We start from the raw sequence: 26,912 nt of genomic DNA on the forward strand, positions 1-26,912 counted from the left end.
AAATATGATTTTGTTGTCACTGCTGGTTGAGATCGTGCATTCTAGCTTCAGGTGTCTTTCTGTGGTGTTTTATGGTTCTGAGCTCTGAATAGGTGGCTTCTCATACCAGGTGAGACAATATTTCATTTTTTTCTGCAAGCTTAATTTTTCCATTTCCCTTGCCTTTTGAAAGTTGGATCTCAGAAATCTCCTTATTTTGATTTTTAATGGTGGATTTTTAGCAGTTTACACTATTTACACATTTATATAGCGGATTTATATAGATCAATGTTATTTTATTGCTCCATCTGTTTGGTAGTTACTGTATGTCTCTCAAACAAGAGTTTGCTGCTGTAAGTACAATACAAATCTCAATGAAATAGCAGAAATATACTTGAAAGAAAAAAGAAAAAGAAAACATGCATTTTGGGTTGCAGTTCATTGTGCTGTATCCTAACCTCTGCAGAATTTATGGCATACATGTATGTGAAGAACCAGCAGAAGTATTTTTTTACCTCAATTAATTTTTATTGTAATGAGAAAATGTGTTTCAGTTCACTTCATACCAGGAACAGGGTGTGAATCAAAGCATTTACAGTAGATGTCCTAAAACTATCATATTCTGTGTGACTGACCCTCTGTTCTGCCTGTCCCGAATTCAAAGTGAGAGTCAAAACAGGGACCTGAATTAAAACTATTAAAGAGGGACTATAGAGATGGCAATTGGGTATCTAAAAGTGTTATTAAATGAATCAATAAATAACATTACCAAGTCAGTTGTGAGTTTTTCATTCACTTGTGTAGATCATGATTGACAGGACAAAGGCTTCAGCAGCATTATGTCCCTGATAAGGCTCATCTGGTTCTAATTCGCCACATCACCTTGGAAACAGAGTAGTTCATCGATGCCTACAATTCCAGTTCCCCTTTCTAGTGAAATAGGAGCTGGCTTTTTAATTGGATGAAAACAATATAAACTGATGGAATTGCTTAGCTGTGACTTTACTATTGTTTCCCTTCTAGGCCTTTTTTTACACTCTGCACAAAATTGCATTTATTTGAGCCCATTGATATGAACAATATAATAATACTTGGAAAGACAGCGTTGGATCACTTGAATTTATTTGGCAAAATTGTTGCTGCTAATGGAGGACTTCAATGAATTGCATGAATTGTGATATGTCGTGCTGATCTATCACTCTGGTTTTAAACAACTTAATTTCTTAATTGGTTCTTAATTGTTTTAGAATGCAGAAATGGACGTACTGGATGTTTAGTTGTCAAGCGTTGGCTCATAGCATAAAACATGAATAAGCACTTTCTTAAGGTGTAAATACCCTCTGGCCAAACTTTCAGTTTAAATTATTTACTGTGTAGTCTGCAGTTGTGCGCATAGTCATCCTGGAGTGTAACAGCAATGGTAGTATCTCACTTTTGTCATACATTTGTATAAGAGTGTTATTATTAATATTTAAAGTGTTTCTTAAGGAGTTTTGATTTTTAAATTTTGACAGTGGTACATTTCATGTTACTGTAGTAATATTCTCAATACTTTAACATGCGTTTACAATGTGCACTGTAGAGTAATCTAACTTTTAATTTGATTAATGTTCCTTCTAGTTACAGTGCAGCAGTGAACCATGATAACCCATAGACATATCCTAAATGAGGGCTATTTTCCCAGAGTCTATACAAGATTTAATTACCAGCTGTTTAGGGAAAACCTAGTTGCACAGGGGAGAAGCAGGCATACATCTCAAAGCACAAGGCATGATTTTTCTAGTGTATTTGCAGTGATACAAGGAAATAAAACTGAAGTGATTTCAACAGATCATGGTTTTCAATCATGGGCACCTGATCTTTGCTAAGACATGCTTGCTGTATGGCGTCAAGTGTTCAGTTTAATTAGCCAGTTCCTGGCTTTTGCCTGGTTTCCATCTTTAACCTGTCTTATAAAAGCCATCTGGGCACATGACAAAGTGCTGTACAGAATGCAAAGTGAAAGGTTAAGTGCTCTTGGTATCCCAGGTCATCACTGATTATCCCCTGTTTTCCTCTGCCTCTTTATATTACTCCCACAGAAGAAGAAGATGAAAAAGATGAGCCTGCAGATGCAGAAATGGAGAGCCTTAAAGGTACAGCTCTCCCTACAAGGAGCAGCACCTTGTTTTTCCCATTGGTCTGGTTTGGTTCTGTGAGTTTGATCTGTTTGTACCGTGGCTGATATGTCTCAGCTTCCTCTTTCTTATGTCTCATTACAAAGCATTGATCCTTTTATCTAGATGCATATGTGGTTATGACATATTGCAAAAGTGTCTAGTTTTAAATGTGCTGTACTTAATATCTGAGTCATTCTGGGTAACCCAGACCTTCAAAGTGTAACCCTAGTTCTGGAATGACATCCTAAGACTGGGCAGATATGGTAACATGTTCAAAATATTAATTTTGAAGGGGGAGAAGGTGTTTTTTTTTGTAACAAGTATCAGTTAATATCCCTCATTATTGCACATTTGTATTATCTTTTATTTCCAAAGTTTTACTGATTAATCAGCAGTTAAGTAGATAATCTCTGTCAAAGGTGTTTTAGTAAACCATGAATGTGAAAAATGTCTTATTAGCCATTGCATTCAAAGTAACAGAATCTTGGAATATTGATTTTCTTTTTTTCCTTCTGTTGTTTACCAGATGAGGATAACAAACCTGACAACACAGATGCTGCAGATGCTGAAATGGAGAGCCAGAAATTAGGTATGATTCATCATTTATTGTGTTCATGATTTACTGTTCATCTTAAGGAGCTCTTTTTTATCTCTTCATGGTGATTAGTTTTAGGCAATCTCCATACTGTGGTTCATCAATTCTTTATCCTTACTACATACAGTATGCTGTGTTTTATTATTCAAATAATTTCACAAGTCAATGTATTTTTTGCTTATAAGTCACACATTAATGCCATGGAGAATTCCATAGGAAACACTGCATACTGATGCATTTATTCCTGAATGAATTTATAGACAGTACAGATTGTATTTCAAAACTTGATTAATCAACAGCTTCCCACAATTTAAAAGAAAGCAATGTTTTTTTTTTCTTTTTTTGCATTGCTTATGATATGCCTTTCAAGTAAGCCTATTATGGCACGAAGGTGTTGTCATGGAGACTATAGGAATAAGTGGGGAAACTCCATTTTTTATTCTTGAACTTGTCTCATTAATGCTAGAAAACTGCAAGAGTACACAGTGATCACCAACGATGCAAAAAATAAACAGTTAAGGCATGAAACCACAGCTTACAGCTATTGGAAAGGCCTTGTTACCTTTATGACATTGTTCTTAGCCTTGCAAATGTTGTTTGTGGAATTGTGTGACAAGACAGATTTAGAATATGGTCTATAAAATAACTAAGGGATTTTAAGGTTATATTTCAAAATCCATCACGCCACAAAAATATGAGTTTGAATCCATTCCCCTGAAATAAATGTGTGATTTTTTTAGACAACACAACATTCTGCAGTGACATTAGGGGCTCTCCCAGGTGCTAGTCATTTTACATAAGACATCACCAATTGGTTGGTCGAAGCTCGCAGTGAAGTCTTATGCCCTATTGGTAGTTCCAGCTGCAACTGTGGCACAATGTCCATTTCTGAACCACACTTACCATAAATGTTGTCAGTTCCACAGTGGAGGTTTATACATCTTCCAAAAATAAGTCAAATGGACTTATTCTTCAGACTGCAAGACTAGAAATGTTGCTGGCCAGAGTAAAGTGTGAATATTCCTTCACTGTGGTTTGTATTTGAACACATTACCAGCCTGGGTATTTTTATCTTAAATAGTTTTTCTGTTGGGTTTTTACAGCTGTATTATAAAAAGCCTCTAGATGAAAATTCAAGGGCTGCACTGTCCATTTTCTGCTTGTGCTAAAATACCATTCAAAATCAGATCTACTGTACCTAGCTTTTTGTGATTAATGAATAACTCAGCACAGACCAGCAGAAGCAATACTGTATTTTGTTGAACAAAAGCTCTTCAATTACTATGCATGTGGCGTGTGTATTCATGGCTTTCTATGGGTGTTTTGTATAATTAGCTCTTCCAAAAGTTATTTTCACTCTTTATTCTTGAGTATCCATATTTGTGTCGAAGTTGCATTGTTAAACGTAAAGGTTGCGAGTTTTTCTATTCACTGCTTGAAAAAGAGAATGAATTTGAGCGCAAATTAATTCGCACCATACTGCAGATGTCCTGTGACCATCCTACTTGTAACCTTGATAAAGAATTCATTAAAGGTTATAGAGCAGTACTCAATCCAAATCTTTGCGCATCTATAGCATTTATTTTTTGGTCAAGGTAATGACGTGGATGGGAATGACATTGGCTGCAGTTCTTGAATTGATAGATGACCCCGGGGTATATGGACACAGATAGGCTTGAAAATAATTTGTCAGTAATGATTTTTTAGCAGGAAGCAATTACACTAAGCTGTGAAAATGGGGTGATCTCTAATGCTAAAGGAGAAGATAATTCCCTTTTGGTCAAAACTGTGTTCTTCAAGTGAAAATAACGTCAATTGCAATCCATGTAAAGAGCAAATGTAATTGCTGTAGATCCAGAAAAGCATTTTTAGTTGACAATGACAAGTACTGCAGTAGATCCATAACTCATGATATGTATGAAGTTGTATAATTCTGTGTGCTTTGTAGAAGCTGAAAATACTGTGAATTTGGAAGAACAGAAGGAAGAAAATGAGGAGGAAGACAAGGTCTCTGCTCGAGGTAAGAACGCTAACAAACATTCTTTATTATTCCACACGATTTAAATAATCTACTGAGCATGTAAAATATCCCTCCATATGTTTCCACATTAAATAAGCTTCAGTTGGATTTCTTCTCCTCAGTATCATTGCTACATGAAACTGCTTGGTCTGAAAGCTGCCAACACACTATATCTGCATGACTAAGGTTTCCCGTATCCACTCAGGCAATCTATGAGCTTAAGGAGAATGCAACTAAATTAGTGATTGAAGCTGATAGAGGCAAGTCAATGTTGATAAGTCGTTTTAGACCTTCATCAGTGCTACTGCTATCACGAAATCAATAACACGCATCCCACTGTAAGATTGATTTTTATATGTGTGTGTGAACTCCAGGATTAATGGGTTTACAGCAGCAGAGTTGAGCTCATTCCAGGTTTGACACAGGTGCTGCCTCTAAGTGTTGTGTTGTGTGAAACCCAGATGGATCCGAGCTACATATCAAAAACTGCATCAAAATGTGAAGCAGTGGAAATGCATGTTAAACACAAAGTGATAATACACATTATTCCGAAACAGATGCTAACAAAGGCTGAGCAGCTGTAAAATGGTTGTTTAGCGACATACCATTAATTTTAGAGCAACAGGTCACGTTTGCATGTTTTTCTCAGCTTAGAAGAATATTTGATGGGATCCGAGATATTATTGTGCAGTCAAAGGCAACATTTATAAATGTACTTTTGTAAATCTGTGAGATGTTGGAAGAATGCAGACAGTAAATTGAAATGCTCATTTACTGTAGATGTATAGGTTCCTAATGGGATATACTGTATGTATGTCAAGACTGCTTAATCACACATCCATGTGTGCATGGAAAAGCAAACAAATATTGAATTTATACATCATACAATAAATTGCAAGAATGACTAAGACTCAAGGTAATGGAATTGTACTGCTTACTTTCCAAAAAAGCTTTGTCAGTTAAGAAATACATGATGCGTCATGTGTCATGTGCAACTGGCTGGTTTTTCAATCATAAATATATAGGTAGTGCAGATCTTCAGTCTTGTTCATGAGAACAATATCTCATCTTGGTGCACAGATTGTTGCTTTGTAAGTATTAATGGAACGTACTTGGTTTGAAGTAAAGCCATGGGCTTGAATATTGAGTTTTACAGTCCGTTCCTTGTGTTTGTGTGTCTGGCAGTCATTTTCTGATCTTTTCAAGACTCAATTCCCACAATATAGGTATCTTCAAAATCAATATAAGACCTCAGCATTCTCCTTCACTATTTCATATATACCTTCTCAGCACTGGTCAACTGTAATCGGGCTCTGTATCATAAATGGCATATAATGAATTTTTAAATTGCTTCAGTGACCTCTGCACCACTGTCTGGCTGAACATGTAAAGATTTCAGTCCGTTTTTTTCCTTGTTTGAGATTTTCTGTTAAATTTTTAACTTTATTCTTATGCACAGAATACAGTAGCAGCAATATGTTTTTTCATTATATTCAGCAATGATCATGTCATCTAGTAAGTCAACAATTGAGAAAGTTTAGTTTTCAGTAACAAAATCAATTATGATATAACACCCTTCAGAAATGCAATGTCTTAAAAATATTAATTATTTTAACAAGGTCTTCTAGTTACTTCATGTACAGTACAACTGATTAACTCAGAATTAATACATATGCTTTAATTACTACAATATGGAAACAAAATAATATTTGTCTGCAAATGTACGTTTTGGCAGACAACATGAGTTAAATTTTCTTAACTTTGACGACATCTGAGACAACCTTGAGAGGGTGTCTGTAATTGTATTTTTTCGCTAACAAAGCTGGTTTCACATGACTCATGACACAGGATCAAATGTCACAAATGTCACTTGGCACAAACGTTATAAACCTCAGCTTGCTGGGCCTAATCAGTACTAGATTCGAAGCCCTCCCAGGAAAACCATGTTATTGCTGCAAGTGGTGTTGGTGCACCAGCAGGGTGTACTCTTCCCCTCAAAACCACCACTTGCAAACCAATACCCCAGTATGGAAATTGCGGACATTGTACTGTAGGAGATGCTACTCTTCAAATGACATGATAAAACAAGATCTTCGTCATTAAGGATGTCTCTTTCCAAGTGTTGGCTTCTGGCCTCTACCCTCCTGTTCTTCCTACTTTTAAATCATTTTTGATTAATCAATCTTGTGTTTTTAGTTTCTCAAAAATGCACATTGAAGGTAGTCAGGAGGTAAATATTTAAATTAAACAGCATTCTGCGGCACTTTTGCCTATTTCTACATCAGGACCTGGTGTATTATTTAACCCCATTTGGCTCTTCAAATAATAATAATTATTGGAATAATAGTTTTGTATTTACGTTAATGCTATACTAGCGGTAATTATCGAGAGATTACTCATCTAGTGTAAAAAAAAACAGAGTAGCCAATTTCATGTGGATTGCTTAGTTAGCTGTTTTCGATATGCTGGGTTTATAAGATCTTGTGCAGTATTTTATTTCCTTAATGTTCCAGATTTTTGTCTATCTTGGGATGAAAAAAAATCTTTTTTACAGCAAGCTATAATCGAATAAGAATGTATTCTGAATCCCAAGATATGGTTTTGGCTTCTTGCAGTTTTTTCAAATGATAATGGGTAGGCCTCTCATAAACAGTTTGGTACAGCTGGGAATCTGGGCATAAGAATGATTTGAATAGATTATCAACAATGTTGAAACATCACTCACGTAATCTAATGTTTGATTCTTAGTTGGTACAATCACCCCTAAACAGTGTGCCTGTATTGTTAATATATTTTCATCATGTGATTTACCACATTTGGGTAGGCTACTGTATGCGAGAGTGAGGTGGCAGTATTCACATGCAAGGATTACACAGTGGATGCAGCAGGGATGTCATGAGTAGATGGCCGGAGGTATGCACTACTGAGTGCAGGCAGTTTTGGGTGCTCTTCCAGGCTGATTCCTGCATTATCCTGCAATTTTCCCTGCCTCCCTCCCCCCACCTCACTAAGAATGCACTTGTCTTTCTGCGGGCAGGTCTTGACAAAGCTTAAGGCATGTGCAATGTACTGTGACACAAAACAGTCATGCTACAATGGCTGATGCTAGAGAAATCTTCAGCAATAGTAGCACCAACCAAAAACACCTGTTTCCACTTGAACAGTATGCCTGGAGCTCAAATCTGTAGGCTTCTAGTTGTGTATTGTTATTTTCTTTTTTTTCTAGGCAGTATACAGTACATTTCTTATAGAAAGTACTGTGATCGTGGTGGTCACTGTGATCTGCCATATTTAATAAAGCAAGTAAAGGTATTATACAAGTACCGTATATGTTTGTTTCTGTTTTATTGTTATGTGCAGTATTTTACAGCGTGCTTTTAATTTAATTTTTCAGCTTTTATACTGCAAAATTGATATTTCATGTGATTCATGTAGAACAATGAAAACTCCTCTCTTTGTGTGTACAATATATATCTAACTGCCATCAACTTTTTGAAATTCAGCATTTTGTTTTCTTCAGTGTACCACTACTTTGTGGCTGAGATGTCCCAGTGTCTACCTAACTCTAAGCTCAGAAACCCACACTCTTTTCACCTGGGACTTGATCCTTCAAGCCTAGCTCTATACAGACATGAGTCTGGGGAAGTATTCCGCTGAGCCATCCGTGCCTCAGGGTTTGTATGAGTTCACAGAATTCTAAACTCAGGATGAATTATTTCTGTCTTATTTTCTATCTTTAGATAAGAATACAGAAGAGGACAAGCTTTCATTGGAACACAGCCAAGGAGATGAATCAATGGAGGATCCTGAGATCACTGAGGGTGATAGAGCCTTTTTAAACAAAATAACTTTGGCTAGATGAATTGGGAAGTCTATTAAAAAAAATGAAGCTTGTTACATTTTTCATTTTAGGTACACAGCATAATTGTCGCTTCTTTAGCTAGTTAATTCATGTAGTGCAACCTTATTCATAGTGTAGTAAAACAGTGAATAACTGTACTAATAATTAGTTCCTTAAAAGTAGCACCCCTCTTGAATGTTGTCGTACACTAGGTTTGTCCTCTAATAAAAGGACCATATTTAGTTTACATAGTTTGTCCTCCAATAAAAAGCCATATTGTAAGTGACACCACTCTGTACATACTGTAAATACTTTACATAGTCATCACCACCACCTCCAAATCTATAATGTTCCTAGAATGACATGTAATTACATCATGCTATTATAGAAACCCCTTTTGTTTCTTTTGTTCTGTAAGATTTCTAAATTCTAGAAACATTCATAAAACTGTACCTGACAGAAAATATATATCTTTATCTGTTATCTTTTTAGTATTTCATTAAATTCTATATGAACACCTAGAGGTTTTGGTGGAGAAAAGAGTCATTCAAGTACATACAGTATAATTGGTTGACTGGCACCAAACTGAGTGGTGTTCCAGCAAGCAGGACTTTATGAAAAGAAATCTGCACTCTGCACATTAACAATTCACACGGATGAAGACTAAAGATGAGTGCATAGCTGGTTCAGCTCGCCATTGTTATTTTTTAATATAAACCTGCCCATTGGCCCATTGTGTTTTTTCAAATGTAATGAAAAAAAAATGTTAAACCCCCACTCATGACCCTCATATTTCATCATGATCATTGTAATAAATACAGCAACAATACCGCAGAAGATATTGAAACCTGCATTTATTCCTTAAAGAAATACAAATGAGAAATAAATGTGAGCATACGGTAAAGAGCAGTTTCTTACTGTTTTTCTCCTTTTATAATTTTGCTTTGATAGTACAAAGTGAGAACAGCTCAAACCAGGATGAAGGGAAGTCTCAGTCAGCAGAGGTGGGAACAGAGGCACCGGAGAGCCACGGTAAAACTAAGATCAATACAGCTCACTCCACAGCTGGCAGTATTGCTTCTTAATGGCTGCCATTGTTCGGGAAAACTACCCCCGTGAGTTTAAAAAACACACAGTCGATCAGACCTTCAGTACATTAACCATGGAATCATGGGGATGTTGTTATTGTTTGTGTCTTCAGTAAGTGTGCAGTAAAATAATACAAGCAAAAGAAAAAATCTAAATGTTCTCTGCTCTCAAAAGAGGGTGTTGCGGCAAATGCAGTATCCCTTGTTTTCACAGTTCCCACACAGTAACCAAGTTAGCAAAAAAGTCCATTCTCTCACAGAATTTTATATCTGAATCCTCAGGACTGAGTTTAACACCTGAAATCAGGCGGTCTTTTTAAACTTATCCATTTATATTTGCCTTGAATAACCTGGTCATGTCACCCAAGTGCAGAGTTTTACTCTCACCAGATATCAGACACTGACTATTCACAAAGGGGAAACAATAATTAAGGCATTTATATAGAATTTTTCATCCCAAAGCCCTTTTCATATAAGAGGGGACATTATCCACCACTGAACTGCAGCACCCACATGGTGGGTGGCCGTAGCAGCAGCAACAGCAGCAACAAGCAGTTCAGCCAAAGGAGTGAGGAAGTCTTTCACCAGTTGAATTAAGTGGAGAACTTTGGAAGGCCAGATTGTTCAAGCCCAAACTCGACTTTAGCCGGGAGTCCACAGTTCTTTTAAAAGTGGAGCGCTAATTTAAAGTCCATTTAATATTAGGGGTTCTTTAGTTAAACAATGAGGACATGCAGCAGCAATCTAATTAAATTAAAATCAACAAAGGTTTGTTTAATTAATTTAATTAAATGCTGTCTTTACTTGCTTTTGTATTCTTTCCATTCATGCCATAGACTAAAGTTGTCAGAAATTAAACATTGCAGAACTTTCCGGCTTCCTTATTCTGTTCATACACATGGGAGTATTGTGTAAGATGCATTGATGTGATATCTTGTTTATTATTTAAAAAAAATTAATTGATTTGCAAAGCTTTCCATTAATATTTGTGGTAGTGCTGTCTCTTCCCCAACCTGTTTTATCAAAATGACTACTGTACATCTATTTTATCAGACTGACAGTTTTAAAGAATTGCTTGAGTACTCTTGTAAAACATTAATACATGTAAATGTCTTTTTTGAGCCCTAGGCAAAAAAGTAACTTTGAAAACTGTTATTTTTCTTCATGCTACATAGATTTTCCTGAAATAAGTTAATATTGTGGTGCTTCCATTGGCAAAGCCTAATGACTGTGAAGCCTTACTGGCGCTGATTTGATTAGAGCTTTTCAGATAGCTGTTTGAGAATACCACTTACAAAGTCAACTTTCAATGCAGCCCTTACATGTTATTACCAAGAAATCGATTATGCTTCCATCTTACAATGGAAACCAACCATTTAGTGTAAATTTATTTCCATTTTTGTTATTTGTTTTCTAGATACACATTTAACTTCACTTTTGAAAAAATACCTTTTCAGATTATGATGATGTATTGTTGACAGAACGTTCTATATTCTGTTTTTCATTATTCCTCACAATGGCAGCATTTGGTGGTAATTTTTGGCGCAAACCATATTTTTACTTCTTCAGTTATATACAGTAGTGTGATTGAAGTTTATATTCATATTTTACATACAATAGACTATGCAATCCATTTTGTTCTGCATATGCTCTTCTCCTGAAATACATTTCTTCTGACATAAATATACAAATACAGATACTGTTTGTTAGCTCAGTTTAATCAAAATAAAAATGATCGCAGACATTGAACCTAGGATATTAAATTCTTTTAATAAAAAAAGCTATATTTACCTAGCTGATTGTGAAACTAAAAGCCTGCAACACTGGATATTGACAAAGGTGAGATAAAGCTAGAAGTAATTGCAATAGATTAAGTAGCTCTGTCATCTCTTATGAGGGTATCTCTAAGAGAGTTGTATTGAGCCACAGATATTGACCGTTTCTTTCTATTCTCCACAAAGTAGATTTTTAAAGCCTGCTTCCCAGAGAACTCCACATGAGATGATTCAAAAATATACTCAACATATTAAGTGTGATTAGACAGCCTCCTGCTTGCCAAATGTTAAAACATTTATTGTTTGTTTGCTTGTTCGAATATCCTTCATTTCTAACAACAGGACTCAAATCTTAATCCTAAAACTCAGTCGGGTTCAGACTTCACTAGTGTTTCCCATGAATCTGCTGAATTAAAACCTGCAAATCTTGTTTGATCTGGGACACTCCGTTTTGAATTCTTTTGACAATTGTGGAGAACAGAGTTCTGTTACCCATGCTCCTTTCAGAAAAGAGCTGGATGAGATTCTTGGGTCAATTATCTACTAACTGCCAAATCGAATAGATAGGCCAAATGGCCTTTATCATGTTCTTGTGTTCTTATATTCCAATGGCAGGGTAGCTTTTTCCAGACGTACACAGCTCTTTGTGTAAGCAACCCCTTCCAGTTTTCTGGGTCACATGCAACTCTTCTGAATTTTTGGGAGAGTTTGGGTTCTTGTTTCACTAGTGATTCTGATGTAGTATTATGGGTTGATGGTGAAGATTTGAAAGTTGAAGAACTGTTTAACTTTACTAAAAGAACATACAGTACATACAGTAGTTCTCATTTTGCTGGCACATACAGTATACTGTATGTCCCCAAGATTCAGGATAAATAGCATATTTAAAACCAATAATGTGAAAGCAACATGAAACAAAACCATTTGTTCACCACATCCTACTGAGAGATTAACGGAGCATATGTCATCCTTGTAAAATGAAGGATAAACTGGTGTCTGACAAGTATAAGAAATAATCAAGGGATGGTTTTAGGCCACAGCTTGAAGTCATTCCCTGTTGAACTGTTCCTGACTTGTCTTGTTTTCATCTCTGAGGAACTTCTTTAAGTGAAATGTATTTGAAACCATTACTTTGGCTGCATCAGTTTCCTCAAGAGATGGCTTTCATTGCATTATCTGTTCAAAGTGTTGTAGATTATTGGCACAGGCTGTATCACAGAATCAGGTGACTTGAAGTCACATGGCAACATCAGACGGCTCTACTGTATATTTTTTCAATGGCAAATTTAAATTGCTGTTCATTTTGTTCCTCACATCATGGAGAGCCATAACAACTTTAAAGCTGACATTTGTTAATTACAAATTACTAATTCATTGCGCAATTTTGCTTCATTCATATACTATATCTCCTAAAAATAATAGTTCTTAGATATTAGTATTTATTGAATAAATAAATATGAAAAGAATTAAAAAATGTCACTTTTTTAAAAAGCATGTGCAAACTGCATTCTGCTTGATGATGGATCCAAAAAATAACACCTTTTGAGTAATTTGCCCATGGCATAGAATAAATGTAATGTACTGTATGTGCATTCTTCTTACACAGGATGTGTTGTTCCATCAGAAAAGAAAAACAATCATACAGTACATTCTGAATCAATTTGTACCAATTTTTGCAGTTCCTTTATTGTATAATTTTAAACAAAACTCAGGCTTTGTCCTAGTATGTCTCGCCTGACGTGCATTTTATAGAGCTTTCCTGCAGAGGAATTCTCTGCACTGAAAGGAATTTCCACCGAGGAATTGGTATGTGAGTGGGAGAATTCTTTAATTGGCTGTTTTGTGCCACTTTTTGGCTCTCTTATACACAATGGGATGCGTTTGACATGAATGTAATTTTGGAGAGCTCAGTAGGAATAGCCTCTGGGTAAGGGTTGTCAGAACAAAATTAACAGTTGCCCTGTGTTTGTATATCATTGAGTGGTACTCAGGAGATGATTTTGCTGGGCTTTGTATATTTCATGCATTCTTGGTTTTCCTGTGGTACTGTAGTTCTTGCTGCTTACTGTATCTGTTGACTAAGGATAGCTGAACTGTGCCGATTCCTAAAGGAGACTATTCATTCCATATTGGAAGGTTTGAACTTCATGCCATTAATGAATGTGCAATTAAATCTCTGAATCTGAACAGTTTAAAAAATGAGCGATGTTTATTAGAAACACTCTGTCTATTATCCTAAATGGGTGTGTTTTTTTAAAAACATATTTGGACGTTTTATGCCAATGATAGTATAATTAAATATTATACAAATGTACTATACAATTCCCTAACCTGTGCATGATTATTTTTATATACAGTATCTGTAATGTTTTAAGTGTCTGTTTAGCAATGTTTTGTCCTTCACCATTGTTATGTAACAAGACAGATAAACAGATCAGGAGCAACTCTATTTGAGGACTATATCAATACATATATACCTCTATAACATATATAACTCTATAACATATACATATACAATCAAGGTCCCATTAGTCTGCAATTGAGACAGAGATTAAACAATTCCAGACTATGGCTTATTATTTTTTTTTATTATTGAAATTTATTTTAGACTTAATTAAAATTGTAGTGAAATTTGAGATTTTTTATTATTGAAAAGGCATAGTGTTGAAGCCAAAAAATAGACAATATTTTTTACAAAGGCTAAAATACTGGCTGAATAATGAGGGATAATAGATAACCTTATTAATAAAAAATAAGCAGATGAATTGGTACTGAGTAGCAGGTGGAGTATGGGTATAGGTGACTCTAGTCAATGAATTTTATGCAAATACCTGGCAATTGGCTGAAAGACATTAGAGACTTAAATCTCTCTTTAAATAAGGGTTTTCTTAATCATTCAGCCACCAATCTAGTAATGTGTAGCCATTGTGTGTTGTCCATTATCTGGTCACCCTGGCTTGTTCCCTGTTAGCATCAAAGAAAGTATTGCAGTATGTGCCTTCAGCAAATGGGCTTGAAGGTACGTAATTTCAATGTAGCTTTGAAGATGTTCTTTTGATCAGTGTCTTTTTTCAGTCCTTTTTATATTGTGCTGGGGAAATGAGCAAGGATTACACTCAAGGTCATGGAATAATTTGCTGCTGGTAGCTATGCAAAGCCTTGCCATTGTCTAGCAAGTTCATCTTGACATCAGCACCACAGAACATGTTACTGTATGGCATCAGGGAGATGTTGTCACTCATCAGAACTTCTGTCTCTTTGTCCTCTCTGGGGCAAAATTTATATGGAGTATTATTTGACGTTACATGTGACCCACACTACTGCTTTATGTAAATGGTGGAAGGCAACTGAAAGCAGAGTTCCAAGTGTTATTTGCCCAACTGATTTAGTATTCTTCTCTTACTGCAGATATTTTGGCAATAGCGATATAACAGCTGGTGCTTCTACCCCAACAAGCTATAGCTTTCTGTATTTAAAGTAAAATCTCTGCTGTGTGTTTCATTTACTACTTTTATTTTAATTGCAGTTTTCCTCTTAATATTTTCTTAATTAAAAAATGTTTTGAAAAATGATCAAAAACATTAGAAGCACCCCTCAATTGTGTTTGTTGACAGAGGATTTTTGATTCAACAGTCTTTTATGTGTTTAGTTTTTCCTACAGTCACTGGTCATTCAGCTAACTGTTTTATAAATGTGTTTTATAATGTTAATGATAGCAGTGTTTTAGTGATCAGCATCTTGCCTGTCTTCCTACTTTCACCCATATAAATCATTCTCTATCTCCCCTTAATAACTAAATCTGTTTCATTTCAGAAAGCAGGTTCAGCTTCACCATGCATTACATAATTTTTTTTTGTCATTGCAGAACAGACAGCAGATCCCACAGGTGTTGCCAAAGAGACCTGCATATCAGGAGAGCCAATGGATGGTGAGTGCGCCCATGCAGGTGCTGTAAATCTTGACAAGCTTTGACATTTACTGGTTCTCAATGTCATAGCAATTAAGAGAAAAAAAAACATGTCAAACCTATACACATTTTGTTGATTTTGTAATTGCATAATTGGTAACTTTGAAATGGATTGAATAAATCTGAATATTATAATATAAAAATATATTATATATAAAAAATATATTAAATATATAATATAAAATAATATAAAAAGTACATCACAGGTAACAATTTGTTTCATGGTGGGGGGTGTCTCTCATCTTGATACGAAACAGTTTTTCTAGGGCTCAAATGAACTGAGAGTTTAGTAAAAAGAAAAGTGTTATTGAGTTACTTTAATAAAGTAAGTTTCTTTTTAAAGAAGATATAGCAAATAAAAAAGGTGCTATAAGAATCACAATACAAAAAAACAACGTTAAATAGAAGCCCAGATACTGGAGGTTTCGTATTTGCAGTCACTTTTTAGTAGACTTCTTCATAATAGCTGTCCACAGGATACTTGCTGAGTAAAATATTGGAGGACCTTGGCGTAGAGAACTGAGTGAGTGTGTGAATGAAAAGGAACAAGCCGGGGTTAATTCCACAATGAAAAGTGAAGAGGAAAGTAGAAAATTACCAGAGTTTAGTTCCAGAGTGAAAAGTGAACAGAAAGTATAAAATGACAGCATTTCCGATGTGTGGAGGAATTGGAGAGAGCGGGAAATACAAGGCAAAGGAGTGGCTCAAGAGTCTGTCAGGGGAGTGAGGAATAGGGTCCAGTGAGATAGACGGATGGGAGATGCATTCTAGGGGAAGCATGGATGGCAGAAATCTGTAGATGAAAGGAGAGATTTAGAAAGAAATTAGTCAGTCACTGAGAACACAGGAAGTTATGAACCTAGTTTAAGGCTTTCTGGAATAGAAGTCTTTATATCCCTGTGAAAGGATGCAGAGATAGTATCTCTTGAAGAAGAACAGCTCTGCCATGTTCTTCCCATTATACAGTAGTATATGAAATTTGTATTTTTATTTTAATTCTCACTATGCTTTTAAAAATTAACATATAACATATAATGTGTCATCAAACTGTGTTGCACACAACAAATGTATTATACCACAAATGCGATATAACAAGTGATGGCAAACAGGTCTTTAGGATTTTAACAAGTGTTAGAAAGTGAAAACAGAAGTCGCTGCCTACTGTGTTCACTCAATATCACAGTTGACATGTTCACTCTGGTAGTTCTCCATTTCTGTAATTATGACAGAAATTAACTGTAAAGAAGATTCAGAGTAGATGAAATGTGCTAAAACTGTAAATTGATATATTGTGAGCATGGATTTTTTTATGTATGTAGAAAGTACGCTTCTGGAGCTGTGTTTGAAAAGGCAATTAAATTTGTTGAAAAATGTGTGTGAAATATGTCATCAACATAAAAATGCATTTCAATAATATCTAGCCCTGCTGTGACTAAGGCACTTGGTTAATAACATTATTATTAGTATTTTTCATGGCTCTGTCACTGAAGATAAAAAGAATTAATGAAATGCTTTAATATCCACTGAAATATGATGGTATTTTTCATCTGTTAATGCCTTGAAATGATAGACCTGTTGAAGGACATTAATCATTTAAGGACAAATTCTTACTTTCAGATTACTGATTCAAAAACAGCCTTTTGATGGAAAGAATTCTTATAAATCAATTAACCTTTAGAAATCTTGATACTCTATGCATTTTCCGGCTCTCTTATTTTTAAGTTTTTAATTAAATGATTAACACGTAATTTATGCAGGCAACAATCTAAATTTTACAAGAGATAAGTTTGAGTGTCTTTAATTACGGTGGTGATAGTGTTGGTTTCTGTATTTTCGTAGGTGCTTAATGGAGACAGCCCCGCTTTTGAGCTATTGCATTTTGTAGTGAGTTTAACAACGTTTAGACTGTACAATGAGGAGCTACAAAATATGCTAAGTAATTCATAAAGTGATGAAAGGCAGGGTAGCTGTCACTGACAAGTGGGTATTGCAGGTGTGTAGGTTGTGTTGGTGGGTGTCCTCTTTTGAATTTTAAGCAACCTTCTGTTTCTGTATGATCAGCCATACTGTATACTGTATTTTTCGTCAAAATTGTTCTTTCATCTAGAAATCTGATTTTCATCTGTTTTATATCTTATTAGTTTTCTTGTGAGGTTTGCACAGTATCCTATCCTCTTCTTTACAGCTTTTTTAAGTGCAGTAGTGGAAATTTCATTTAAAAATCTATACAGATTGTCCTGAAATTTAGACTTCGAGATGCCTTCAATTCCAATTTTTGCCCCTGGCCAGGGTCTGATTTCTAATAAAAAAAAAGAGTCCATCATCTAATAAAAGGCAAAGAAGTGAAAAAGTGTACATTTTGCTTAGTCTGTTTTCCTGAGCAGATTGGTGGCTTTATTGAGACACAACATTATCACTTCTAGTGTTTACATGTTTGTTCGCTTTTTTATGTGTTCAGAATCTGTTCCTACTGTATGTGTGCACATGATGTTTTAGACTTTTTGGTTCTACCTCCACTGTAACTAGAAACTCTTCTCTTGGCTTTATTCTGTGTGCTGGTCAAAGTCATGATGATTTTCACTCGGAAAAGCCACAAATACAAATAATTACATAGAATAAAAATTGATTTCTGCCATTAAGGAATATTATCAAAAGACATGCATTTGTTTAGGGATTTAGTTCTTCAGACCCGGTTATGTTGTTGGGGAACGTATACTGTAACTAAACTTTTATTTCCAGAATAAGTAACAGCAGGTTTTAGGTATCTTATCAATATGTTTGATTCTGTTGTGGAAATCTTTTGGCTTTTGGTTTGTCGATGTTTAGGATAAAACTAAAACAGAAAGAATAATATAATAATTATCTGTATCTTCCAACATTGTAGTGTTTATTCTAACTTAGCAGTGTTCATGCTAAGCATTGTGTGAACCCTGAGGTGATTCCAGTGGGTATTTTTTCATACCAGGATTATTTTGTTTTGAATTGAACAGTGAACATACACTTTATGTTTAGCCAACTGCTAGAAGCAAAGCATGTTCTGAAAAATGGTGAGGAACAATGAAGTTATTAAACCTTTCTGTAACATAATTGACACCAAAAGCACCATGCACATTTTATAGAACTGGTAAGTTTGGGAATATATTTATATTTGGTTTATGTTTCCCCAAAAAGTTGAATCAGAATAAACTTTTAAATAAAAGTCTTCCAAGAAGTATTCAATTAAACATGTCTGACAGATTTTGTCTCGTGGTGAAATAGTGCCTTTACCAGCCTCATCTAAGGTCTGCTTAGGTCTGCTTTGGTCTGCTTTCCACATGTTGAAGGCTCTCATTGACCTGCTAATTAAATGCATTCTGTAGGTTTACTCTTTGGCTATTTGCCCCCCTCCTTTTCTGCTCCCTCATTGTATCTTCCATAACACTGCAAGCAGATGGTCGGAGTTTTTCTTTTCACCCCTTCAAAGAGCTTCGTGTTTTTCCCATCTCATCAAGCATGTCTTAGCTATGTGTAATTAGCTTGAGGCTTTTCAGACCACGCAGGGGATCGGTTAAAGACCTGAGTGATTTCAATAAAAGATTTGTAAAGCAAAGCTTGTAAGGTTAGGCAAATCCGCAGGAGAGCACAATACCACTTAGCGTCGGAGACCTTTCTCCTTTCTTCCCTTAAATCGCAGAATATTGATGAGGGCTCTCTTGGCTTTCACTTTGAGTGCATGTAGGGGAGTACAGGGCATTAAAATCAGGACTCCTTCCTTCACAGTAGGTCACAGTTCAGTACTTTTTAATTGGTTTAGATTGTGAGATCCTATATTATCTCAAAGCAATAAAAACTGTATATACAATCAAGTGTTTCACAAAGTGTTTTTTTGTAAGCGTGTACCTTTATTCAGAGGAGATATTTACACTCAAAGACTATGACCTTTTAACATTTACATATGAAAATGGTTTGCTTTCCAAATTTACCACTTCATTAGTCTTTTTAGTAAGACCTTATTGCATCTTGGAATGTTTTTTTGAAAGAGGACAGATCTTTAATTCTCAGTAGATCAATAGTGCAGCTTTCCCATGTTAAGACAACGTCGCAGTGGGGTAGTTAGGCAGCTTGGAGCCCAAAAACTATTTTGGAAGAATGAAATAAAGGAATGTTTGATACCGTTTTATTTGGCCAATGTTAAGGTCAAACACACAGAGCTGTCAGACCACCCGGACTTCTTCCTAACATTTAAAATAGAATTCACTCGCACCTGCTGAAAGACTGCTGTCTCTTAAATTATTCTTTACATGACCTTCTTATTGCTTCAGTATAATAGAATGCTTTCTTTTCTTTTTAAATTCATTGTTTTTAGTCCAGCTCTGATAGACAGTTCCTTAACTCTAATGCTATATAGCATAATGAACTACAAGTCAATTTTCTCTTAAGTTTTGCACTACAATTTTCAACATTATAAAATATAATGTGCACTAATTTTTGTGGCTTTTTGTACCATTTTGTGTTATAAATACAGTATGTAATGGCATAATGCATATTGTATGCATTATAATGGTATAATGCAGTATGAGGTGATTTGCAGTAATCTGGTTAAATGTTAAAAAGTACAACAATAAACTTTCTTACTTATTTGTGATTGACAGTCACAAATACTCTGCCTTGATAGCAGAAAAGCTGCAATTAATTATCCTTTCAAGGAGGCAAGGTTGATGGGGATTCTTTAGTGAGATCTAGCAGTTGGACACCTGGAAAGCGGTAGCAGGATTAAGAATAGTCAGCATGGGTTCAGGAAGGGGAGGTCATGCTTAACTAACATAAAGGCATTTTGCTTCAATATTAGTGTCATGGCGCAAAAGCAGAAGAAACACTTTGATATTCTGAATGATTTTTTTAAAGAATACTATATAGGAAGTGTTCCAGGTGCACAATCAAGGAGACAGAAGAAAAGGTGACATGCCCGATTAAGATTTGGCTTAAGACCAGGAAACAGGAGGAGTTATAATAAGTGTGAATACATTTTGGATTTAGAGGATCATCTGTGGAAGAAATCGCAATCAATTTTTAACTTTGATGTAGTAGAAAAAGCCACCACTTATATCCAACAGATGAAAAAGTCTAGAAAGAATTCTTTCATAGTCAGGGATGTGTTTTGGTACATGCAGTTACATATAGGTCATTCTAAGACATTCAGGTATATTGTGTAGTTAAACTTAAACAGAACTAAGACTGAAATTTGTTGTATGAAGCAATTGCTCAGAATATGATTAAAACAATTATAGTTAGAGGTGGACAGAGAAAAGGAAAATGTTTATAAACATCCATTCCATCTACATACAGTAAGTAAAACATTTTGTTTTATAGTTCAAGCTACTATACTATGATGTACTTGTACAGCATTACAGTACTATACAAGGGCACCTACTGTATTAGAAAGAAAATATCGTTGATAAGCACCATAAACTCTGATCTTAGGATGTAAATAGAATTAGGCAATGTTTCAAATTGAGCATGCACATTTTTCACACAACGCTGTTAAACGTCAATTTGAAAACTTTTCTGTTCTCCAAATTTTCAAAATGATTCCAGAAATCAACCGTCAAATTTGATGCAGTACCTTCATAGGGCTCCCATCATTTCAGGGATAATTTTCAGTGACTCACAGTGCCTAATAATGCAATCTTTCACCCAGGAATGCAATCTCTGGTGACATTTTTGTTATTAAGATTCATCCCTTCTAGATAATAAGCTGACAGTTTAATATCACAGGGATTTCTGTGTTTTTTTTATTTTTTTTGTAGAAGTTTTTTTGAGTGAATGTCAGGGATGGTTGATGAAAGAGGAAGACTTGTAACCTTCAGGGGTGAATTACAGTCCATCGTTTTTGTAACAGATTTTCTAAATGACATTTAATGGTAATGAAAACAGATTCCTCATGCAAATCTGTTACGCACAGGTGGTGTTTAAACAGATGGATGTTGTCTATAGAGGGAGTATCTTCTCCCAGCTAGGAAATCATGCTTAGGTATTATTAGGAGGATAATAGCACTGCAGTTGTTTGGTGATAATCTGTATTTAAATTTGCTAAAGTTAAAAGCTTCTTTTATGAGCTTCAAGTGACCATGTTAAATACTTTAGTAAGGGACAGGACATTTTGACATAGCCTGATGTGTATAGAAACCATACATCTTAAGAATATTAGTATTATCCCAGACAAAACCAGATGGTTGGCAGACAAAACCAGATGGGCATTAATCCATTAAAGCATCCATCAACAAAGTGTCCCTTAGACTTGGTTTTAAGACCAAATTGTATTTGATTCAAGTTAAAAAAAAATCCCCAAGACTTACAACCTTGTAGCCTGATCCCTTCAGGTCTAAACGGGCCTCAGTCTGGCCAGGAATCGGTTTGGGGCCCTCAGAGGGAAGTTCTCTTTTTTTATACAAAAATTCGTATTCTATATTCTGGTCGCTTGCAGATTAGAATGGCATATGTTTAGCAATATTTATGGTACCTGAAAGTTTCAGGTTGTTGCACAAAGCTAAGGTATGCGTATACGTGATCTGACAACTGGAATCAATTTCCTGTCGTTAAACTCTGTTTATTTTTAAGGGAAGTTCTGCTGTTAGCCAGTGAGCCAGTAGGTGGCTCTGCTCCCTCTGGACCACAGGTTCCCAGTATGGTGACAAGGGACACTGTGTCACATGAGATACTGTACCATCCTTTGTCATGAGACATAATTAAAGTAAGGTTCTGACTACCTGGTCATTTAAGATCCCATGACACTGTTCTTAACAATCAATGTGTTAACCTGGGTGTCATAGCTCAACTTCACTTCACGTCAGGATAGTTAGGGATTAGACAAAAGGTAAGCTTTAGCATTCTGTGATGTTAATAGTACTGATAATACCTTTAATTTGCCAAACCATTTTAAAACAGAAAATCCAGAGGAGCTAGAATACCTGAAGTCTTACAGAAAATAAATCATGTTTTGTGGCTGTTTTAATCTCTACATCTAAAAGTAATGGTTTGTTAAAAAGTCCAGAAAGCAGTTATTGAGCCTTTTGACAGTTTATCTTGGGTAAGGACTAAGAATGCCCTTTGACGTCTCCTTAAGATGTCTTTTAGTTAGTAGTAATGGAATGATTCTTATAATCACTCTACAGCAAATTAAATACAGTAGGTCACATGGAAATAAAAAAGTTTATGCTCTCAGTGAAGTGAGTGGAATGAACATGCTGTGTAGAGTGATATAATGTACTGTACATTGACAGAAGTTACAGGTAAGGGAGTTTAACTGTGTCCTTGAACTCATCACAGAGTTATTGCCTTTGGAATATTGAAAGCTACATAAACAGAAAAGGAAACTTGATTTGCAATTTAAAGTAGAGTTACAAACCTGTAATTTCTGATCGCCCATAGCTGCTATCTATAGCTTATAACAATTCTTATTCTTCTTAAAAGAAAAGCACCTTCTTTTAACATTTATTATTGATGCATTCTGAAAACAGCACTGTTACTTTCACATGCTGTATTGCTTTGAATTTGCAATACGAAATCGACAAGATAGTAAAAACTATTGACAATGACGGAAATGGATTTTCCACATTATTTGTTATGGGTTATTGGTGAATCTATTCTTATAATTCTAACAAAAGGTAAAATATGTGGCTTTTATTTTCTAAATCATATAAATATAGTATTTCATACTCGGAAATGATGATGAGTTTTTCATACACGGAAGCATTGGTTTGTGAAAGTCCAAGTTGTCACAGTGCATAACAAACACAGCTGCATGTGAATGGAAACCTGAGAACTTGAAGCATCAAACATCCAGTGTAAGAAAATTAAACTCAAATAAGGAATTCTACACACTAGATTAGTGAGCACAAAGTTGAATGGCAGTTCCACGACAGAACAAAGGTGAAATAGTTCAGCCTGTTATATACAGTACAGGAGTGGGATAGAAGGGTGCATTATTACCATGAACATTTAAAAAATGTTTGGCATCATAATGCTTTTTGAGTGTTAATGTGTGTGAGGCTTAGTACATTTGTGCTGACTAACTACAAGCAACACTTAAAAGTACCAGAGGTGGGGATTTAATTTTCTGCTTGTCTGAATATGAATATGAATATGACTTATACTGCATTTTTTTTCCCTCCATGTCACTTCTGTGATGGGAGTTTTGGACGTAGTTGTTTCAAATGTCTGTGCAAGGCAGTGCCAGCACAACTGATCTTAGAGCAGGTATACCACCCACATTGTAAGGTTATTAAAATGTTCTTTCAGATAAGAAATAAAATTGAAAAAGTGTCTGAACATCAATTACTGTGCAGAGTAAAGTGATTTATTGGTTTAACGCCAAAAAATCTACAAATTAAAGACGCTTGCTTAGAATGTATAAAATGTTGGGGGTTTTTTTTCAAAACGGCACCATAAGATAACAAAAAACATACATTCTCTTTGTTGTAAATTCATTTCTAGGTAATTACATAGCAATTTTTAGTCACTGCTTAACAATGGTGGCATTTTCAAATGTACTGCTAATTGATGCCTCCTTATGAACATGGCACTATAAATAAAAAGGTGTAACAAAAGACAGATTATAAAAGGAAAGCATATTCCTTCTCACTATAGTGTGCTGAAATAGAAAGAAGGGCATAAACTCATTAGTTTTTTGATGATATGCAGCTGAAAGAAGACTGTTTACGCACCAGCGACATTAAAAAAGCCTTAATAAATAAAAGGAATAAATAATGTCAAATAGATAGTGACTTCTATCACAGCTAGGCAATCTGCATGTTGGCATTCACAGCAATCTTTGTGCTAAACCTAAAGCCAGCATTGTGGCAGTTTGCATATTGCCTGACAATCTTCTGTCATATGCATCCAGGGATGTGACTTTCCATGCATGCAAAGGGTTCTGAAAATAATAATGTGTCAGTGATGTTTGGTGTAATCTCTCCCTTGAATCAAGGTTGTACCTCCTCATTGCACATACTGTATACAATGACCGTTGCCATATTCTCTACAAGAGGCATCTCATAATTGGAAATTAAGGAGATTGCCAGTTCCGTTTCCATCACTGATTGTGGACGGAGGCAAATCAGTTTGGGTTATGTGCTTTTTTGTTGTTATCAGAGCTTGTTATTAGAACAAAAAATAGCAGTATTGCTCAGAGGCTTCAGTATTATTACCCAGCAGGAGAAAGCTATTTGGAGTCTTAGTTTAAAGGGATCTAAAACCAGGCTGCTATAATAAATGGCACTTTTGTTTTCTCCTTTGGAGTTAGAGTAAAAGTGAGAATTTCTGCTTAACTGAACCATTAAACACCAAATAAGTGTGTTCTGCTGTTTCCCTTAAAAGTAGTAAATAGGTTTGTCTGAACCAAAATTGTCTTTGCACTGTTGTTCTTGGTAATATGTGAAGTGGAACTGAAGTATTGCATTCCTTGGCTAAAGAAAGACTGTGCACACTGTAATAATGAACTACATCTTTAAAATTTAACAGAAGGCAAAACCTGATAAACAGTAATCATAAGTAAATGGACATATCAGAGTTTGCTGGCAATGTATTTTACCTGACAATGCTGTTTGACTATAACAGACAATTAAAATGCTTTTTTTTTAATTCATTTTTAATTCTGCATTCAGCAGAAAGTTCTACAATTTATCCCTCTCAAAGCACAAAAGATTCATAACCACACTCAGAAGCACCATATATCCATTCAAATTTACTGTAAATATATGGGAACACAGAGAGGGATCCAGGCAAAATGGATTACCTTAAGACCACAAAATCTCAGTTTGTTGCAGAACTTTGACTGGGCCTCCATTTTTCATCCTAAACATATCTCCACTTAATTTCCACAATGTGTCCATCTTTCATGTTTGATCTTGAAATAATCCTTTGGATTTTGGATTGGTTTAAAAACTTAAATATTACCCCCTCACAATCTGGTGTGCTGATATTTAAAGGCTATTGGTTTTTACTCAAATCCTGCATGTGACATAGTGAATGTTAATCATAGTTGGGAGGGTCTCAAGACCAAAGAGTGGCTTGTACCAATAGTCAAATAGGATTGAACCCATTGAAGGATTTCAATCCTCAGAGCTATTGTTTATCTTTACCTTGTTTAAATTGGAAAGTAGAGTGCAGTAAAGAGGAATCTGACAAGGGATCTCAATCCACAACATTTTATCAGAAATAGGAATGAATCAAACATATCTTTGTATTTTTGTGTAAAAAACAACTGTATCACCAAGAAACATACAGTTACAGTAGACACGTATACAAGAATAGTGGAAACTGCATTCTCCTCTTATTGTGGTGACTTCATCACAGATCTTCATCTGTGTTAGTATTAGATATCCAAGTACTGAGAGAAATCATATTTACACCTCTTGACAGTATGAGAATTTTATCCTCTGAAACAGGCATTCCCACTGATGACCTTAATTTCCCACAGTTTACCTTATTGTCTCTTACTCAGAAGCATACAGTTCCTTGTTTAAAAAAGTAAATACTAAATGACAGAATGCAGTATGAGAAACTTTGCCCTGTAATTTAATCCCGTGTCTATAAAAGTGAATGGCTTCAAATGGTATCATTAATTTGCTGTAAAAATATACAATTATGCATTATTTAGTAAAAGATATGTCTTCATTTTATACCATGGCAGTTTTGTTTCAGTGGTGAGGGAGTAAGAACAGGAAACCAGATACCTTTCTTATCAGAGATTATAGAGCCAAAAATACCATTAAGGAATGTTTTTAAAAATGTATTGGCTGTATGTTACTAGGTGTTTTATGTGGTGTTGAATCTTTATGTACAGCCTAAAGAGCCATTTAACTGGTCAAGATTTGTTTATTCCCGGAGAACACCTGCAGTGGTCTGGCAACTTGACAAGAAGGAAGCAGCAGTCCTGCTTTATGCAATCTATATACTGTAGGGAGTGGGATAAAAGAACAGTAATATACAGCACATATTTAGAAGGCTAAGAAGCAAATGTTTCTGTGTTTTGTTTTCCAACTTTCATTTGAAGTGAGAGGCTGAATTTGTTTACATCCTTTTTAGTAAAGCCTAGGGATGAAGATTATTTTTATCTGGAGGCTTGGTGTGGAAGTAAAGAGAAAAAAAAAACATCTATAAATACTGATATGAGGATGGGACCACAAACAGTTCAGAGGATTCCTGTGAGTCTTTCTTGCCAGAGATTGAAGACAGCCTGTAATTAATTTTGCATGGTTTCTTTCTCTTTATTTGCATTTTTGTTGTTTTGAAGTAGACTCTTTAGGAAGGAATTGAATTTCTAGGCATGAACGACTTTGATGCGTTAAGTACTATCCATCTCCTGATGTAAATTTCCGTGTGGGGTATTGAAATTTAATTGATTTTCTGGGGTGGGGTGGAGGTGGGGGTTTGGAGCTGTAGTTGTTATGGTTGTTGCTGGGCAACAGGCTAGAGAGCTAAGAATGGAATGCTCCCAAAATGCAGCTGG

The 26,912-nt window shown here is 35.4% G+C and overlaps 1 protein-coding gene across 2 annotated transcripts in view; it reads left to right on the forward strand.

Moving 5' to 3' along the window:
- The window catches only part of macrod2 (mono-ADP ribosylhydrolase 2), a 601,357-nt gene that overhangs the window by 568,680 nt on the left and 5,765 nt on the right, over window positions 1–26,912 (forward strand). For both annotated transcript variants that reach the window (XM_015362869.2, XM_015362870.2), the window contains exons 12-17: window positions 2,061–2,114; window positions 2,665–2,727; window positions 4,682–4,753; window positions 8,494–8,574; window positions 9,546–9,626; window positions 15,323–15,385. In XM_015362869.2, the coding sequence (XP_015218355.2) occupies window positions 2,061–2,114; window positions 2,665–2,727; window positions 4,682–4,753; window positions 8,494–8,574; window positions 9,546–9,626; window positions 15,323–15,385 (414 nt within the window). The remainder of the gene's footprint in view (window positions 1–2,060; window positions 2,115–2,664; window positions 2,728–4,681; window positions 4,754–8,493; window positions 8,575–9,545; window positions 9,627–15,322; window positions 15,386–26,912) is intronic.

Source organism: Lepisosteus oculatus, chromosome 17, assembly GCF_040954835.1.
Source record: "Lepisosteus oculatus isolate fLepOcu1 chromosome 17, fLepOcu1.hap2, whole genome shotgun sequence".
Taxonomy (NCBI): Eukaryota; Metazoa; Chordata; class Actinopteri; order Semionotiformes; family Lepisosteidae; genus Lepisosteus; species Lepisosteus oculatus.